Here is a 19,363-nt window from a genome sequence, read left to right as displayed (position 1 = left end):
CATGTCACACCCCAGAGGAAAGCACAGGTTCAGGAAAGGGAGAGTGTGATTGTTAGGGAGCTAGATAAGCGGAGATTTAGGAGAGGTAGAGAAGGAGATTCCGCAGACACTGGTCCTGTCCAACAGGTACGATGTACTCGCTACCCGTGAGGACAAGACGACTGTAGGGAGGACAGCCACAATGCAGACCAAGGCACCATGGCTCAGAAGGCTGTCCAAGGGGTTGGGTGGCAGAGAGAAAGAGCGACAGAAGAGCAGAATAGAAATGTGGTAGTGATAGGGGATTCTATAATTAGGGGGATAGATAGCACCATCTGCAGGCAAGAACGAGAATCCCGAAGGGTGTGTTGCCTACTGGTGCCAGGGTAAGGGATCTCACGGCAGCTGGAGAGGGACTTGGAAAGGAAGAGGGTAAATCCAGTTGTCTTGGTCGATGTTGGAACAAATGACACACGTAGGAATAGGGAGGAAATCCTGCTGAGAGCATATTAGTAGTTAGGCTCGAAATTAAAAAGCAGGACCTCAAGGGTAATAATCGCTGGATTATTGCCAGAGCCACCAGCAAATTGGCATAGAAGCAGACAGATCAGTAGACTTAACATGTGGCTAAAGGCCTGTTGTGGGAAAGAGGGGTTCCTTTTCAGGGGACATTGGCACCAGTTCTGGGACAGGAAGTTATACTGATGGGATAGGCTCCATCTGAACTGGTATGGCACACATGTCCTAGTGGAAAGGGTAAAGAGAGGTGGCAAAGGCTTTAAACTAGTAAGATGGGGGGGGAGGGGGGGGGGAAATCTACAAGAAACTTAACCAGCCTAAATATAAACAAAACAGGAAGAGAGCATATGAAAGAATAAAGTAAGTAAGGAAGGACATTGATGGCAAGGGAATAAATAGAGTTACAGAACAGGAGTCTAAAAAGATGGTTAAACATAAAGTGAGAGGAAATCCTATTAAAAATTAGTTAAGCTGTCTGTACAGCAATGCACAAAGTGTCCGTAATAAAACACGGAAGCTGGAGGCAATCGTGCATTGCGAGGAGCCAGACATAGTAGGGATTACAGAGACATGGCTACAGAAAAATCAGGACTGGAATTAAACATTGCAGGGTATAATATATTTAGAAAAGAGAGGGGGGAAAAGGGGAGCTGGAGTAGCTGTACTTAAGGATAACATAATGGCAGTAGAAAAAAAGTGACAGCTATCAGCAAGACAAAAATAGAATCCACATGGACAGAGATGAAATATAATAAAGGATCAATCACACTAATAGGTGTAGTCTACAGACCACCTAATAGTGGAAGGCAGGTGGATAAAGAAATATGCAGACAAATTAGGGAAATGAGTAAAAAAAAAATAGAATTATAATCATGGTGGATTTCAGCTACCCAGATATTAATTGGACAGAAAGGTAGGTAAAGGGGATAAGGGAATGGAGTTCCTACAATGTGTACAGAACTCTTTTCTAATTGAGTATGTAAAAAGCCCAAGGGAGTATAGTAATGGGGAATGAACCAGATAATTTAAGAGAAGTAAAAGTAGAGGAATATCTAGGCAACAGTGACCACAATATATTATGCGTTATGATAATTGATAAGGATATAAGTATGACGAAAACCAGGGTAATAGATTGGAGAAAAGCTGATTTTAAGGTACTGAGAATAGAACTTGGGAAAATAAAATGGCAACAATATTGGCAAACAACAATGTAGAACAGCAATGTGTTCAACAGAGTGTAGGAACAATATATTCCACAAAGGAAAGAACAAACTAAACACTAATGAGACTCCTTGGATGAATAAAGCTATAAGGGAACATTTGAGGGTAAGGATAGAGGCATACATCAAGTATATTGACAATGGAGAATATAAAGAGATTAGGAGAGAAGTCAAAAAAACAATAGGAAGGCAAAGAGAAACTATGAAATTAAATCAAAAATCATCAAATAAAATCATTAAATATTTTACAGGCACATAGATAATAAAAGGTTGGGACAGGAATAGAAACCTTAAGGGATAGACAGAATAATACCACAGATAATAATAGAGATGGTAGAAATATTTAATAATTTTGCCTCAGTATTTACCAGGAAGATAGAACAGGCGGACATGACATTGGATGATGAGATTAGTAATGAGATAAGTGCATTTAAATTTTTTTTTTTTAAAAAGAGAAGGTATAGTAAATAAATGAATCAAACTCAAATTAAAATTGGTCCAGATGGATTGCATCCATGCATTTTAAAAGAATCTAGGGAAGAGATAGCAGAGACATTAGAACACATTTAATCATTTGTTGTAAAAAGGTGTAGTGCCAGAGGACTGACGGATAGGCTATATTTAAGAATGGGGTTAAAACATGCCCAGGGAATTATAGACCAGTTAGCTCATCAGTGGCAGGAAAAATAATAGAATCCCTACTAAAAGGAGAAAATAGAACATCTAGAAACCAAAAATATTGTAATGAATAGTCAGCATGGATTTCAAGAAAGTCTTGCTTGACCAATCTCATTACATTTTTTGAAGAGGTAACAGGGTAGATAATTGTAAAGCAATAGGTCTAATTTATCTAGATTTTCAAAAGTCCTTACATAAGCTATCCCATAATAAAATGAAGTCAGAGAATGCTAGTCAAGGGACAAGTAGCAGAATGGATAGCTAGTTGGCTTCAAGACAGAAAGCAGAGAGCAGGGGTAAAAGGTAGCTATTCACAGTGGCAGAAAGTGGGTAGTGGTGTTCCACAAGGATTAGTGCTGGGACAACTTGTTCACAATTTATATTAATGATTTAGACTTTGGAATCAAAAATAATTTCTAAATTTGCGGATGACACCAAATTGGGGGAAGATAGTCAATACGGAGGAGGACAATAGACTTGCAGATTGGGCAAAAATTGGCAAATGCATTTATCTGTGTTGAACTTCGAGGTATTACATTTTGGAAGGTTGAATAGGGAGGTCACTTATTACTTGGAGGGTGTGAGTCTAGGTGGGGTGTCGGAGTACAAATACACAAAATCACAAAGTTGCAACACAGGTTAGCAAGGCCATTAAAAAAAGCAAACCAAGCACTCCGGTTTATTTCGAGGATTAGAATTGAAAAGTAGGGAAGTTATGCTAAACCTGTATCGAACCTTGGTTAGACCAAGAGTACTGCGTATGGTTTTGGTCACCATATTATAAAAAGGATATAAAGGCACTGGAGAGGGTGCAAAGATTTACAAGACGATACCAGAAATGCGAGGGTATACATATCAGAAAAAGGATGAAAAGGCTGGGTTTCTTTTCTTTTTAAAAAAAGTCAGAGGGGTGACCTAATACAAATCTTTAAAATTAAGAGTGGATAGAAAGAGAATGTTTCCACTTGTGGGTGAAGAGCATAACCTGAGGCCATCAAAACAAAATAGTCACCAAGAAATCCAATAGGGAATTCCAAGGAAACTTCTTTATCCAAAGAATGGTAAGAATGTGGAGCTTGCTACCATAGGGAGTGGTTGAAGCAAATAATAGATGCATTTGGGGAGGCTAGACAAGCATATGAGGGACAAGGGAATAGAGGTAGATTTAGATGAGGAAAAACAGGAGTAGGCTCGAGTGGAGCATAAACGTCGGCATGGACTGGTTGGACCGAATGGCCTGTTTCTGTGCAGTATATCCTATGTATGAAATTTTAAAATAAGGCCATTCACTGAAGTGAACTTAAATTTCTAACCATGTTTTTTTTAAATTAAAAAATGCAATCAGGTGCATAATGAATATTTTTGTATAGTTTAGTTATAAAGAAGCTGACCCACACCTGTCAAACATAATGGGGAAAAAAATCTTTAATACATTTCAGACAGCACCTGAAGAAAAAAAGATGGCTGTGCAAAAGTACCTTCAGGGAAAGCTGTAACACTATAGGGATAATATATTTGAAACATACAGGAGATAAAACTGCTAACAGCTTAAATGCATCAGTCAGATGCCACTTTTTAGGGTGGTTGCTCGAGACTGTTCTTTCAATTTAATAATTTACAATGTCAGCTGTGGCACAGTAGTTAGCACCCTTGCCTCAGTCAGAAGGTTGTGGGTTCAAGTCCCACCAGAGACTGGAGCACAAAAATCTAGGTTGACACTCCAGTGCAATACTGAGGGAGCTCAGAGGATGAGATGTTAAACCATCTATGCTCTCAGACAGACATAAAAGATCCCATGGCACTATTTTTAAGAAGAGCAGGGTTTATCCTCAATGTCCTGGCCAATATTTCTCTCTCAAATCAATATCACAAACAGATTATCTGGTTCTCAAAGTGCTGTTTGTGGGAGTTTGCTGTATGCAAATTGGCTGCCACATTTCCTACATTACAACAGTAACTACATTTCAAAAATAGTATTTAATTGGCTGTGAAGTGCTTTGGGATGACCGGTGGTCATGAAAGGTGCTATATAATGCAAGTCTGTTATATTAAAAAATGACCCTTGCAGGGAAGTCTGAAAGGTGTATGAAAGTAGAAATTTGTAGACAATGTTTAGATTGTTAGCATGTGGATCTACAGTTCAGATAGTTTATAGCTCTGCTGGACTATCACGACTACTAAGTGGAACAGTGTAACCCAACTGTTAATCAGTAATGTACTGCATGCTTCCAACTTGCAACAGTATAAGCATATTAAGGTGTTAGCCAGAAGATGGCTGAAAAGCCAGGACTACAGATGATTTGAAGGTGTTTGCCAGAACTTGGAACCAATGCATCACAGACTGCAGGTAACTGTTTTGATGCCATGTTAGTTGATCAGAAAGGCTGCATATTTTTTATTAACATCTTCAAAGATCTACATTTAAACAGGATGATCATGAATGCTAACTGTTACTTTACTATATAAACTGAAAAGGACCAACTTTGCCAAGCATATACTGGAATCCTTGAAATTGAATATTACTGTTGTATTTAAATTGAACTCAGCTGTTCTATTTGCAAAGATTACACTGATAATTGTAACATCCAGTACTGTGGAGATTTAGTGAAATAATGTTGTCAGTAATATATCAAATTGCGACCTGTTCAGTCTATGATATTTTGGGGGACGAATCAAGAGTTAAGTGGTAGTTCATTCTGGTGGTTGGAGCCTTGCAATTTAGTCAATTTGCAAAGAATTGACTAAGAGGACAAGAACAAAATGAAACATCACAAAAACCCAAATCTGCATTCATTGGGCCAAAGTTTCGGGTGGAGTTGCTCCAATTTTTTGGAGCAACTAGTTTAGTATGGAGTATCTTAAAAATCGCAATTCTCGGCATATTTTTATAACGTGGTTCTCATCAATGGGTCATTTCAATGCTTACACCTTACCTTGTCAACACCAACCATTTCCTTAAAGGCCTCTCCAATTTCAGCTTCATTGCTGTACACTGCAGCACAGTCTATGTGACGATAGCCTGTCTTTAAAGCATTCTGGAAAGCTTCTTTTACCTAAGCAAAAGAGCAAATATGATTAAACATTGTCTAAAAAAAGGACAATTCCAAGGTTCTTTCCAACATGAATAAAATTCTACTGGGGATCAATTGCTATTTGTATAGCAATCTCAACTCCGCCACGATGAGGAAGCAAGTTTTTTTTTTGGGGGGGGGGGTTGGGAAAGAGATGTGGAAGAAGGGAGGATGATAGATAAGCTACACCAGTTATTCCCAGCCATATTCACACGTCTTTCAGTGGCTAACTACTGTATAAGATAGCAATGACCTGGCAATTCTTCAGCCTATCACCCAGGACCAGCAGGGGAAAACAAGAGCTTCAGTGTTTTATTTATTTGGATTGTTCATGGTTTGTAATTGATGGCAGATAAACATGACTTCACTTACTGATACATCACAAAACCACGACAAAATAAAAGTATACTGATGTATAATTCTGTGCAACACATCTATAGTCCAGCAAATTCAGAGAAAACACAAGTGACACAGCAGTCACTAAATAGTTAAAGCTGAAGACCTCGCTCTGTCAAGTTCATGTGGCAGCTGGTGTGCAACGGTCACCTCACGTTAAAAGAATTCACACTTGGGCATCTTCCATCCTTTAAAATTAAGTTCGGGACCTGGAACATCAGGACCCTCAACAGCGACAGACCGGAATGTCGTACTGCTATCATTGCCCGGGAACTCAGACACTACGACATCACTGCCCCGAGCGTGAAACGTTGGGCAGAAAGTCAGCTCAAGGAACAAGGTGGTGGGTACACCTTATTCTGGAAAGGCAAACCAGAGAAGTTTCCCTGCTGTCTGCTGCAGGAAAAATCACCGCAAGAATCCTTCTGAATTGGCTCCTCCCAGTGCTGAAGAGCTCCTCCTAGAGTCGCAATGCGAATTCCGCCCACTAAAACACAACGGACATGATCTTCACCGCGTGACAAATTCAAGAAAAATGTAGGAGACAGCATCAACTTCTACATAGCTTTCTTTCACCTCAAAGGCCTTCGACTGTCAACTGCAAGGGATTATGGAGTGTCCTTCTTAAATTTGGCTATCTTCAAAAATTCATCACCATCCTCCGCCTGCTTCACAATGATACGCAAGCCGTGATTCTTACCAACAGATCCACCACAGACCCAATACAAGTGCATACTGGGGTCAAGCAAGGCTGTGTCATCGTACCAATGCTCTTCTCAATCTTCCTCGCTGCAATGCTTCGTCTCACCCTTTACAAGCTCCCCACTGGAGTGGAGTTAATTTACAGGACAAATGGGAAATTGTTCAACCTTCAACACCTCCAGTCCAGATCCAAGGTTGCTCCAACCTGTCATTGAATTAAAATATGCAGATGAGGCTTGTATTTGTGCACACTTGGTGGCCGAACTCCAAACCATCGTTGACACCTTCACTGAAGCGTATGAGAGTCTGGGCCTCACATTAAACATTAGTAAGACAAAGGTCCTCTACCAACCTGCCCCCGCCACACAGTACTGCTCCCCAGTTATCAAGATCCGTGATGAGACCTTGGACAATGTGGACCACTTCCCATACCTCGGGAGCCAATGTCAGCAGGGACAGGCATCGATGACAAAGTCCAACACCGCCTTCAGTGTGCCAGTGTAGCCTTCGTTTGCCTGAGGAAGAGTGTGTTCGGAGACCAGGATCTCATACCCAACACCAAGCTCATGGTCTACAGAGCAGTAGTGATACCCACCCTCCTACATGCTTCAGGAGACATGGACTATGTACAGTAGGCACCTCAAAACACTGAAGTACCACCAATGCTGCCTCCACAAAATCCTGCAAATTCATCGACAGGCTAGGCGCACCATCAGCATGTTCTCTCAGGCCAACATCCCCAGCATGGAGGCACTGAGCACAATCAACCAGCTCCGGTGGGCGGGCCACATTGTCCGCATGCTAGACTCCAGAAACAAGCATTCTACTCCGAGTTACATCACAGGAGGTGAGCCCCAGAAGGGCAGAGAAAACACTTCAAGGACACCCTCAGAGCCTCTTTGAAAAAATGCAATATCCCCACCGACTCTTGGGAATCCTTGGCCCAAGACCGCTCAAATTGGAGAAGAAGCACCCAAGAAGGTGCTGAACACTTCGAGTCTCTGCGCTGGGAGCACGCGGAAGCCAAGCACAAAAAACAGAAGGAGCGTACAACACATCAAGCACCCCACCTACCTGTCCCTCCAACCAGCGTCTGCCCCACCCGAGAGAGATTGTAGATCCTGCATTGGTCTCATCAGTCACCTTAGAACTCATTTTAGTGTGGAAGCAAGTCATCCTCGACTCCAGGAGACTGCCCAAGAAGAAAGCTTAAGTAAACTTGGATGAGTTCATGTTGACTTGTGTGACATGTACACTAGGTACTGCAAAAATAGGGGATTTGGATTTATGGAAGATACCAACACATTTCATTTTCTGATGGACACAGATTTGTTGGGCCTTGCCATTGGGCTCTCCACATCCCTTCCCCCACACACAATTTTCCAGCCAAGAGGTCAGGCTGACAACTCTTCCCAGAAGTATACCATTGCTGCTTTTAGACTGTCTGCTAGGAAGTTTGAATGAATATCCTAGAGGAATATTCTCTTCCTTCTGAGATAGCACTGAAGAATTCCAATAATGTGGAATTAGTTTGTCACTGTCTCTGTTGATGGGTATTCAGCTTCCTCAGAGAAAATGGCTGTCACACCTGGTTAGCAAAGCATCTTTTCATCTCTGCAGAGTTTAAATCTAACTCGGGCTGGTAAGGTCAAGTCTGTCCTTTCTTGTTCCCTCAGGTTACAAGTCAGTGAAATATATTTGGGCAGTCTTTTACAATTAAGAAATCTCACTCAGGGGTGCAAGAAGAAAGGTTGGTGTGGGAAATTAAACACTTACTGCAGTGGGAATATTTGCCTGAATTTTAAGGCATGCTGCTCAGCAGAGTCGATGGAGTTTTACTCTGCATCTATCTGGGACTGTTTGATGCTGACAAAGTGGAAAAGTATCTGCTCCGAAGGGCAGGCATCCCTCATCGTGATGAGGGCAATTCACCAAAATTGGAAAAATATCAAAAAATGCATCAATGTTCAAACAGATTTGCTTCAGTTTCAACTATGCTCCCTTACTATTAAATGATTCGATAATTCCTCCCAAATGCATACCCGAGACAATTAGCACTGGCTATTGACTTAGAACTAAACTAACTCTAACTTAAAAATATGCATCACAGTTAAATAAAAGTTTTTAAAGGGTACTAACAGAATTTTATCCTTAGCATATTCCAAATAAAAATAAGTTGCTGTGATGCTAGACAATTGTAGGCTTTGAGACTGGGAGCACCGGATCCCAAAGGATCTGCAAGATTATCATAGCTGTCCGTCTGGGTTTGAGCATACTGGGCACCAAGAGCCTAGTGCCTCACAATATTCTCTTTTCTTTCCCTGTATTGGTTGATTTTCTAGCATTTTATTTCTACTGCTGTGTATTGAGAAAACATTTTCAGCAACAATAGCACTGTGTTCCTTTAGGTAGCTGGACCTGCTATTTTGGATGGTACGATGAAGTCCCCAAGAGTTGATTAATAGAGTACTTGCAGGTGTGCTGTCTCCTTCCCCCACCAGTGAAAAGTTTGAAAATAACTGCACTAAAATGAATGATAACTCAGTTTGGAGAACCCATTCCAAAATCAGACTCTCAGCAACATTAGTGAGTTTTATTTTTGGGGGGGGCAGGGGAGGTAGGAATCAAGAAACTGTGGTACAGACCTGTTTACTGCAGATTAATGTCCACATCATGCATGCCAATAACCAGTGCCAATAATATCACTTAATAAGCATGCATTTAAAAAAAAATTAAAAAACATTTGGTTGGGAAAAAAAAAATCTCTTTTTGGGGGTTGGTAGGTGCTCCTGTGGATTAGACAATGAATTGTCACCTCCGGAACCAGGTTCAAATCCAGCCCAAACTGACAATTAAAGTCGTCTTTGCTGGAGTACTGATACTGCAGGCAAGTTTGGGCAGTTTCAATTAAGTCAAAATTAGCAATTTTGAAATTGCACAGGATGACTTGTGTGGGAAATGGAATATTAATAAATATTGAAACTACCCAAACTTGCCTGCAGGATCAGTATTCCAGCAAAGACAACTTTAATGTCAGATAGTCACTGCATTTCTGATCTAGGAGTGCTCCTGAAAGGGGAGAATTTAGGGAGAGGGCAGGAGAGAGGAAGAAAATCATTATATTCAACTATACAGCGTCACCTGAAAGGTTTTTAAGGTCACTGGTACGTGAAAACTGAAAATTAACCAATGAACACAGAAGCTAACTAGTTTCTTGTTTACAACTGTATGCTGTTGGTTGGTCAGCCAACTTTCTGGTGATCACACTTTGCACAAACAACTCAGACTTTAAAATAGATTCATGTTTTTCACTGTGCCAAATTTCTTCTTTCTCTCCCCCTTCCAAGAAAAAAATATATTAAGCTGTACCAGTGTTTCTCAATACACAGTTAATTTTCCTCATATGTTTGGGGCGGGGCAGTGTGAGGAGGAAAGGGAGACAAAAGAAAGTGTTAACACTTACTATTTCCCATGCTTTCTAATAAATTTAGGAGAATAGGGAAGGACAAAGACCAAAAGCAATTTGTTGTTTTTAAGCCATCAGCTTGACAAAAAACAGAATAGATCATGAACAGTGGGAAAACATTAGAACAGATTCTGACCAGAGATTTATTTTAGCTTCACTCTTCCCAGCATATCACTTGCCAAATATAGGCAAACAAGAACTAATTGTCAGTTTGATATACTAGATGAACAGTTATTTAATTAACAGATTGATAGCTTAAATAGCCAAGGAAGATATACATTAATGATTTGGACGAAGGAATTGAATGTAATATCTCCAAGTTTGCAGATGACACTAAACTGGGTGGCAGTGTGAGCGGTGATGAGGACGCTAAGAGGCTGCAGGATGACTTGGACAGGTTAGGTGAGTGGGCAAATGCATGGCAGATGCAGTATAATGTGGATAAATGTGAGGTTATCCACTTTGGTGGCAAAAACAGGAGGGCAGATTATCTGAATGGTGACAGATTAGGAAAAGGGGAAGTGCAACGAGACCTGGGTGTCATGGTACATCAGTCAATGAAAGTTGGCATGCAGGTACAGCAGGTGGTAAAGGCAGCAAATGCACGTTGGCCTTTACAGCGAGGGGATCTGAGTATAGGAGGAGGTGGTCTTACTGCAGTTGTACAGGGCCTCGGTGAGGCCACACCTTGAATATGGTGTACAGTTTTGGTCTCCTAATCTGAGGAAGGACACTCTTGCTATTGAGGGAGTGCAGCGAAGGTTCACCAGACTGATTCCCGGGATGGCAGGACTGACATGAAGAAAGACTGGATCGACTAGGCTTATATTCACTGGAATTTAGAAGAATGACAAGGGACCTCATAGAAAAATTCTGACAGGATTGGACAGGTTAGAAGCAGGAAGAATGTTCCCGATGTTGGGGAAGTCCAGAACCAGGGGTCACAGTCTTAGGATAAGGGGGTAAGCCATTTAGGACCGAGATGAGGAGAAACTTCTTAGAAACATAGAAACATAGAAAATAGGTGCAGGAGTAGGCCATTCGGCCCTTCTAGCCTGCACCGCCATTCAATGAGTTCATGGCTGAACATTCAACTTCAGTACCCCATTCCTGCTTTCTCGCCATACCCCTTGATCCCCCTAGTAGTAAGGACCTCATCTAACTCCTTTTTGAATATATTTAGTGAATTGGCCTCAACAACTTTCTGTGGTAGAGAATTCCACAGGTTCACCACTCTCTGGGTGAAGAAGTTCCTCCGCATCTCGGTCCTAAATAGCTTACCCCTTATCCTTAGACTGTGACCTCTGGTTCTGGACTTCCCCAACATTGGGAACATTCTTCCTGCATCTAACCTGTCTAACCCCGTCAGAATTTTAAATGTTTCTATGAGGTCCTCTCTCATTCTTCTCAACTCCAGTGAATACAAGCCCAGTTGATCCAGTCTTTCTTGATAGGTCAGTCCCACCATCCCGGGAATCAGTCTGGTGAACCTTCGCTGCACTCCCTCAATAGCAAGAATGTCCTTCCTCAGGTTAGACCACCAAAACTGTACACAATACTCCAGGTGTGGCCTCACCAATGCCCTGTACAACTGTAGCAACACCTCCCTGCCCCTGTACTCAAATCCCCTTGCTATGAAGGCCAACATGCCATTTGCTTTCTTAACCGCCTGCTGCACCTGCATGCCAACCTTCAATGACTGATGTAACATGACACCCAGGTCTCTTTGCACCTCCCCTTTTCCTAATCTGTCACCATTCAGATAATAGTCTGTCTCTCTGTTTTTACCACCAAAGTGGATAACCTCACATTTATCCACATTATACTTCATCTGCCATGCATTTGCCCACTCACCTAACCTATCCAAGTCGCTCTGCAGCCTCACAGCATCCTCCTCGCAGCTCACACTGCCACCCAACTTAGTGTCATCCGCAAATTTGGAGATACTACATTTAATCCCCTCATCTAAATCATTAATGTACAGTGTAAACAGCTGGGGCCCCAGCACAGAACCTTGCGGTACCCCACTAGTCACTGCCTGCCATTCTGAAAAGTACCCATTTACTCCTACTCTTTGCTTCCTGTCTGACAACCAGTTCTCAATCCATGTCAGTACACTACCCCCAATCTCATGTGCTCTAACTTTGCACATCAATCTCTTGTGTGGGACCTTGTCGAACGCCTTCTGAAAGTCCAAATATACCACATCAACTGGTTCTCCCTTATCCACTCTACTTGAAACATCCTCAAAAAATTCCAGAAGATTTGTCAAGCATGATTTCCCTTTCACAAATCCATGCCGACTTGGACCTATCATGTCACCTCTTTCCAAATGCACTGCTATGACATCCTTAATAATTGATTCCATCATTTTACCCACTACCGATGTCAGGCTGACCGGTCTATAATTCCCTGTTTTCTCTCTCCCACCTTTTTTAAAAAGTGGGGTTACATTGGCTACCCTCCACTCCATAGGAACTGATCCAGAGTCAATGGAATGTTGGAAAATGACTGTCAACGCATCCACTATTTCCAAGGCCACCTCCTTAAGTACTCTGGGATGCAGTCCATCAGGCCCTGGGGATTTATCGGCCTTCAATCCCATCAATTTCCCCAACACAATTTCCCGGCTAATAAGGATTTCCCTCAGTTCCTCCTCCTTACTAGACCCCCCGACCCCTTTTATAACCGGAAGGTTGTTCGTGTCCTCCTTCGTGAATACCGAACCAAAGTACTTGTTCAATTGGTCTGCCATTTCTTTGTTCCCCGTTATGACTTCCCCTGATTCTGACTGCAGGGGACCTACGTTTGTCTTTACTAACCTTTTTCTCTTTACATATCTATAGAAAGTTTTGCAATCCGTCTTAATGTTCCCTGCAAGCTTCTTCTCATACTCCATTTTCCCTGCCCTAATCAAACCCTTTGTCCTCCTCTGCTGAGTTCTAAATTTCTCCCAGTCCCCAGGTTCGCTGCTATTTCTGGCCAATTTGTATGCCACTTCCTTGGCTTTAATACTATCCCTGATTTCCCTTGATAGCCACGGTTGAGCCACTCACTCAGAATTGTGAACCCGTGGAATTCTCTACCACAGAGAGTTGTTGAGGCAAGTTCATTGGATATATTCAAAAGGGAGTTAGATGTGGCCCTTATGGCTAAAGGGATCAAGGGGTATGGAGAGAAAGCAGGAATGGGGTACTGAAGTTGCATGATCAGCCATGATCATATTGAATGGTGGTGCAGGCTCGAAGGGCCGAATGGCCTACTTCTGCACCTATTTTCTATGTTTCTATATTTAAGCACATCAGAACATGTTGATTTACTGTGAAATGAATGTCACAGGAAGAATTAGCTGATAAACAATCAGATTATAAATTAGAAAAATCAATGAGTGCCTTTTTAACAAAAACAAACGATCATTGATTTTTTGTTAATGCTGTACGAAGGGTTATAGGTCTGAAACTTAACTTTTCTCCTTTTTCAATGCTACTCAACCTGATGAGTGTTTCCAGCATTTTTCTGTTTCTGTTTCAGAAGCAGACTAAAATACTACACTATCACACATTTTCATTTTTAAAGTGCTTGACATGGAACCCAGGAATTTATAATGATCCCTGGGAAATACCTATTATACAAACTTGGGCTGCTCACTGACATCAAGCTGATGAATTGATGTTTTATTGCATATTTAAAATGGGGACATTTTTACCATCAGAATCCTTTAAACAGATACAAATACAAAATTGGACTATCATTGCAGTTCTTAAAAAAAATTCAAAGGAAAATGCAAGTGTTAATGACATCAAGGTGTTGATGGAAGTATTAATGTTGAAGTTATGAGCCACCTGAATTAACAATGAATATTGAAGCAGCACTGATAAGACAGTCTCTGCTAAAGCTAATTTTTTCATCAGATTCAGCAATTCTTTCAAGCTTTATAAATGCTTATAAAAATAACAAATGAATTAAAGAATCATCACTACAATTCATATTTCTTAGAAGGCTAAGAGAATACTTCTTTAAATCCAAGAGCTCAGTGTAAGCCAATCTGAAGAGATATAGAATCTTGGCTTCCCTTCCTTCGAAAATGTTTAAAAACACTTTTTGGGGGGAAAATAAAATGTAGTCTCCTCAAAATCGAGAAGTCTGAGTGTTACTATCATTCAGAATTGTTTGAATCATTTTACATGAACCTTTCTCCCCAATACAGGTATTGCATATCTTCTGTGTGTGGGATAAAATGCATGGTTTATCCCCAGTCCATCAAGGATATCACTCTGGGGTAGCCACCAAGTGCCATGTCAAAGCAACAGGTCAGGTTCCCCAACTGCTTTTCCCTCTCCCTATCAACCTAATACTATTGTTGAAACTCAGATTTCAGCAGAGAAAAAAAACTGAAACATAGAAAATAGCTTCACGAGCAGGCCATTTGGCCCTTCGAGTCTGCACCACCATTCAATAAGATCATGGCTGATCATTCACCTCAGTACCCCTTTCCTGCTTTCTCTCCATACCCCTTGATCCCTTTAGCCATAAGGGCCATATCCAACTCCCTCTTGAATATATAACACGAACTGGCATCAACAACTCTGTGGAAGAAAATTCCACAGGTTAACAACTCTTAGTGAAGAAGTTTCTCCTCATCTCGGTCCTAAATGGCTTACCCTTTATCCTTAGACTGTGGCCACTGGTTCTGGACTCCTCCAACATCAGGAACATTCTTCATGCATCTAACCTGTCCAGTCCCATCAGAATTTTATATGTATCTATGAGATCCCCTCTCATTCTTCTAAACTCCAGTGAATACAGGGCCCATCGATCCAGTCTCTCCTCGTGTCAGTCCTGCCATCCCAGGAATCAGTCTGGTGAACCTTCGCTGCACTCCCTCAATAGCAAGAACATCCTCAGATTAGGAGACCAAAACTGAACACAATATTACAGGTGAGGCCTCACCAAGGCCCTGTAAAGCTGCAGCAAGACCTCCCTGTTCCAATACTCAAATTCCCTAGCTATGAAGGCCAAATGCCATTTGAATTCTTCACCGCCTGCTGCACCTGCTTGCTAACCTTCAATGACTGATGTACCATGACACCCAGGTCTCGTTGCACCTCCCCTTTTCCTAATCTGCCACCATTCAGATAATATTCTGCCTTCATGTTTTTGCCACTAAAGTGGATAACTTCACATTTATCCACTACCATGCAGTTGCCCATTCACCTAACCTGTCCAAGTCACCCTGCAGCCTCTTAGCATCCTCCTCACAGCTCACACCGCCACCCAGCTTAGTGTCGTCTGCAAACTTGGAGATATTACTCTCAATTCCTTCATCTAAATCATTGATGTATATTGTAAATAGCTGGGGTCCCAGCACTGAGCCCTGCGGCACCCCACTAGTCACTGCCTGCCATTCTGAAAAGGACCCGTTTATCCCAACTCTCTGCTTCCTGTCTGCCAACCAGTTCTCTATCCACGTCAAAACATTACCCCCAATACCATGTGCTTTAATTTTGCACACCAATCTCTTGTGTGGGACCTTGTCAAAAGCCTTTTGAAAGTCCAAATACACCACATTCACTGGTTCTCCCTTGCCCACTCTACTAGTTACAGCCTCAAAAAATTCTACAAGATTTGTCAAGCATGATTTCACTTTCATAAATCCATGCTGACTTGGACTGATCCTGTCACTGCTTTCCAAATGCGCTGCTACTTCATCTTTAATAATTGATTCCAACATTTTCCCCACTACTGATGTCAGGCTAACCGGTCTATAATTCCCCGTTTTCTCTCCCTCCTTTTTTAAAAAAAGTGCTGTTACATTAGCTACCCTCCAGTCCATAGGAACTGATCCAGAGTCAATAGACTGTTGGAAAATCACCAATGCATCCACTATTTCTAGGGCCACTTCCTTAAGTACTCTGGGATGCAGACTATCAGGCCCTGGGGATTTATCAGCATTCAATCCCATCAATTTCCCCAACACAATTTCCTGACTAGTAAGGACTTCCTTCAGTTCCTCCTTCTCGCTAGACCCTCGGTCCCCTAGTATTTCTGGAAAGTTATTTGTGTCTTCCTTCGTGAAGACAGAACCAACGTATTTGTTCAATTGGTCTGCCATTTCTTTGTTCCCCATTATAAATTCACCTGATTCTGACTGCAAGGGACCTATGTTTGTCTTCACGAATCTTTTTCTCTTCACATATCTAGAGACGCTTTTGCAGTCAGTTTTTATGTTCCCAGCAAGCTTCCTCTCATACTCTATTTTCTCCCCTTAATTAAACCTTTTGTCGTCCTCTGCTGAATTCTAAATTTCTCCTAGTCCTCAGGTTTGCTGCTTTTTCTGGCCAATTTATATGCCGCTTCCTTGGATTTAACACTATCCCTAATTTCCCTCGTTAGTCACGGTTGAGCCACCTTCCCCATTTTATTTTTACTCCAGACAAGGATGTACAATTGTTGAAGTTCATCCATATGATCTTTAAATGTTTGCCATTGCCTATCCACCGTCAACCCTTTACGTATCATTCGCCAGTCTGTTCTAGCCAATTCATGTCTCTTACCATCGAAGTTACCTTTCCTTAAGTTCAGGACCCTAGTCTCTGAATTAACTGTGTCACTCGCCATCTTAATAAAGAATTCTACCATATTATGGTCACTCTTCCCCAAGAGGCCTCGCACAAGAAGATTGCTAATTAGTCCTGTCTCGTTACACATCACCCAGTCTAGGATGGCCAGCCCTCTAGTTGGTTCCTCGACATATTGGTCTCGAAAACCATCGCTAATACACTCCAAGAAATTCTCCTCCACCGTACTGCTATCAGTTTGGTTATCCCAAATCTATATGAGATTAAAGTCGCCCATGATAACTGCTGTACCTTTATTGCACACATCGCTAATTTCGTGTTTGAAGCTGTCCCCAACCTCACTACTACTGTTTGGTGGTCTGGACACAACTCTCACTAGCGTTTTCTGCCCTTTGGTATTCCGCAGCTCTACCGATACAGATTCCACATCATCCAAGCTAATGTCCTTCCTTTCTATTGCGTTAATTTCCTCTTTAACCATCAACGCTACCCTACCTCCTTTTCTTTTCTGTCTATCCTTCCTGAATGTTGAATACCCCTGGATGTTGAGTTCCCAGCCTTGGTCACCCTGGAGCCATGTCTCCGTAACCCCAATTATATCATATTCGTTAATAGCTGCCTGCACAGTTAATTCGCCCACCTTATTATGAATACTCCTCGCATTGAGGCGCAGAGCTTCAGGCTTGTCTTTTTAACACACTTTGTCCCTTTAGAATTTTGCTGTAATGTGGCCCTTTTTGATTTTTGCCTTGGGTTTCTCTGCCCTCCACTTTTACTTTTCTTCTTTCTATCTTTTGCTTCTGCCCCCATTTTACTTCTCTGTCTCCCTGCATAGGTTCCCATCCCTCTGCCATATTAGTTTAAACCCTCCCCAACAGCACTAGCAAACACTCCCACTAAGACATTGGTTCCGGTTCTGCCCAGGTGCAGACCGTCCGGTTTGTACTGGTCCCACCTCCCCCAGAACCGGTTCCAATGTCCCAGGAATTTGAATCCCTCCCTCCTGCACCACTCCTCAAGCCACGTATTCATCTTAGCTATCCTGCAATTCCTATTCTGACGAGCACGTGGCACTGGTAGCAATCCTGAGATTACTACCTTTGAGGTCCTGCTTTTTAATTTAACTCCTAGCTCCCTAAATACAAGCTTGTAGGACCTCATCTCGTTCCTTACGTATATTGCACCTGGATTGCATCACTCTGTAGCACTCCACTTTGGTTCTTCAATGCAGAGAATCGCCTTCCAACAAGATGCTTTTGAAATAGCTGTATATGCATAAGCTCCCTCGACAGCTAAGCGAATTTACTGAGGGAGTAGATGAGCTATACAGTCTTGTAAGGTCTCATGTTCTATCACCAGTCTGTGCCAACTGTCAGATGATCTCAGCCAGTGTGGCATTAGGGGCTTGACAACATGCTTTTTCTAGCTACTGGAAGATGGTTTTTCTTGGCATTCTCACGGATTTGATGTGCCAACATGAACCAGGAAGATCTTTCAAAAACACTACCAATGCTATTCTGTGCCATCATTCAATTTGGAACTAAGAATACTAAGTGACAATTAAGCAATTAATTAGTACAAGATCTGCACTTTCTGGCTACATTAAATTCATGGTGAACTCCATGTAAATAATAAGAAAATATGATACTTAGAAGTCTCTGTTGGGAACTGTGGGAGATGAGAAATTCAATTACAAGGGGATGAGAGATTCAGGAACTGTATTGAAAACTTGCACATGGCGACATTTGACATTCACTACTGAGTATAGCTTCAAAAGGCCAACAGTTTCGTGCAGCCATTGTGCAAGTCATTGTTGTTCGGTATGTGATTTACTTGTTAAAGATCATTGTAAATAAGCTTAGTAATTCAATTTGGAGCCTGAAAATAACTGGAGGGTGGTGTATTGATATTTCAGTCTTACAAAATAATTTGGAGAAAAGCTAATGGGCAAAGAGCACTGGTGATCTACAATTGCTGTGAATGAGAAATAGACAAATGTAACACGAGAGCGAGAGCGAACAGTCTCATGTTGTAGTTAACATGGGTGACTTTAATATGCATATAGATTGGGCTAACCAAACTGGAAGCAATACGGTGGAGGAGGATTTCCTGGAGTCCATAAGGGACGGTTTTCTAGACCAATATGTCGAGAAACCAACTAGGGGGAAGGCCATCTTAGACTGGGTGTTGTGTAATGAGAGAGGATTAATTAGCAATCTCGTTGTGCGAGGCCCCTTGGGGAAGAGTGACCATAATATGGTGGAATTCTACATTAGAATGGAAAAGGAAACAGTTAATTCGCAGACCATGGTCCAGAACTTAAAGAAGGGTAACTTTGAAGGTATGAGGCATGAATTGGCTAGGATAGAGTGGCGAATGATACTTAAGGGGTTGACAGTGGATGGGCAATGGCAGACATTTAGAGATCACATGGATGAACTACAACAATTGTACATCCCTGACTGGCATAAAAATAATAAAGGGAAGGTGGCTCAACCGTGGCTATCAAGGGAAATCAGGGATAGTATTAAAGCCAAGGAAGTGACATACAAATTGGCCAGAAATAGCAGCGAACCCAGGGACTGGGAGAAATTTAGAACTCAGCAGAGGAGGACAAAGGGTTTGATTAGGGCAGGGAAAATAGAGTACGAGAGCAAGCTTGCAGGGAACATCAAGACGGACTGCAAAAGCTTCTATAGATATGTAAAGAGAAAAAGGTTAGTAAAGACAAACGTAGGTCCCCTGCAGTCAGAA

General features: G+C 41.8%; 1 protein-coding gene across 2 annotated transcripts in view; it reads right to left on the bottom strand.

Moving 5' to 3' along the window:
• The window catches only part of akr1a1b (aldo-keto reductase family 1, member A1b (aldehyde reductase)), a 39,553-nt gene that overhangs the window by 15,715 nt on the left and 4,475 nt on the right, over positions 1 to 19,363 (bottom strand). For both annotated transcript variants that reach the window (XM_070886815.1, XM_070886814.1), the window contains exon 3: positions 5,330 to 5,449. In XM_070886815.1, the coding sequence (XP_070742916.1) occupies positions 5,330 to 5,449 (120 nt within the window). The remainder of the gene's footprint in view (positions 1 to 5,329; positions 5,450 to 19,363) is intronic.

Source organism: Pristiophorus japonicus, chromosome 8 (assembly GCF_044704955.1).
Source record: "Pristiophorus japonicus isolate sPriJap1 chromosome 8, sPriJap1.hap1, whole genome shotgun sequence".
Lineage (NCBI taxonomy): Eukaryota > Metazoa > Chordata > Chondrichthyes > Pristiophoridae > Pristiophorus > Pristiophorus japonicus.
Note: the sequence above shows the minus strand (reverse complement) of the source record. Positions and strands in the feature narration are given on the sequence as shown.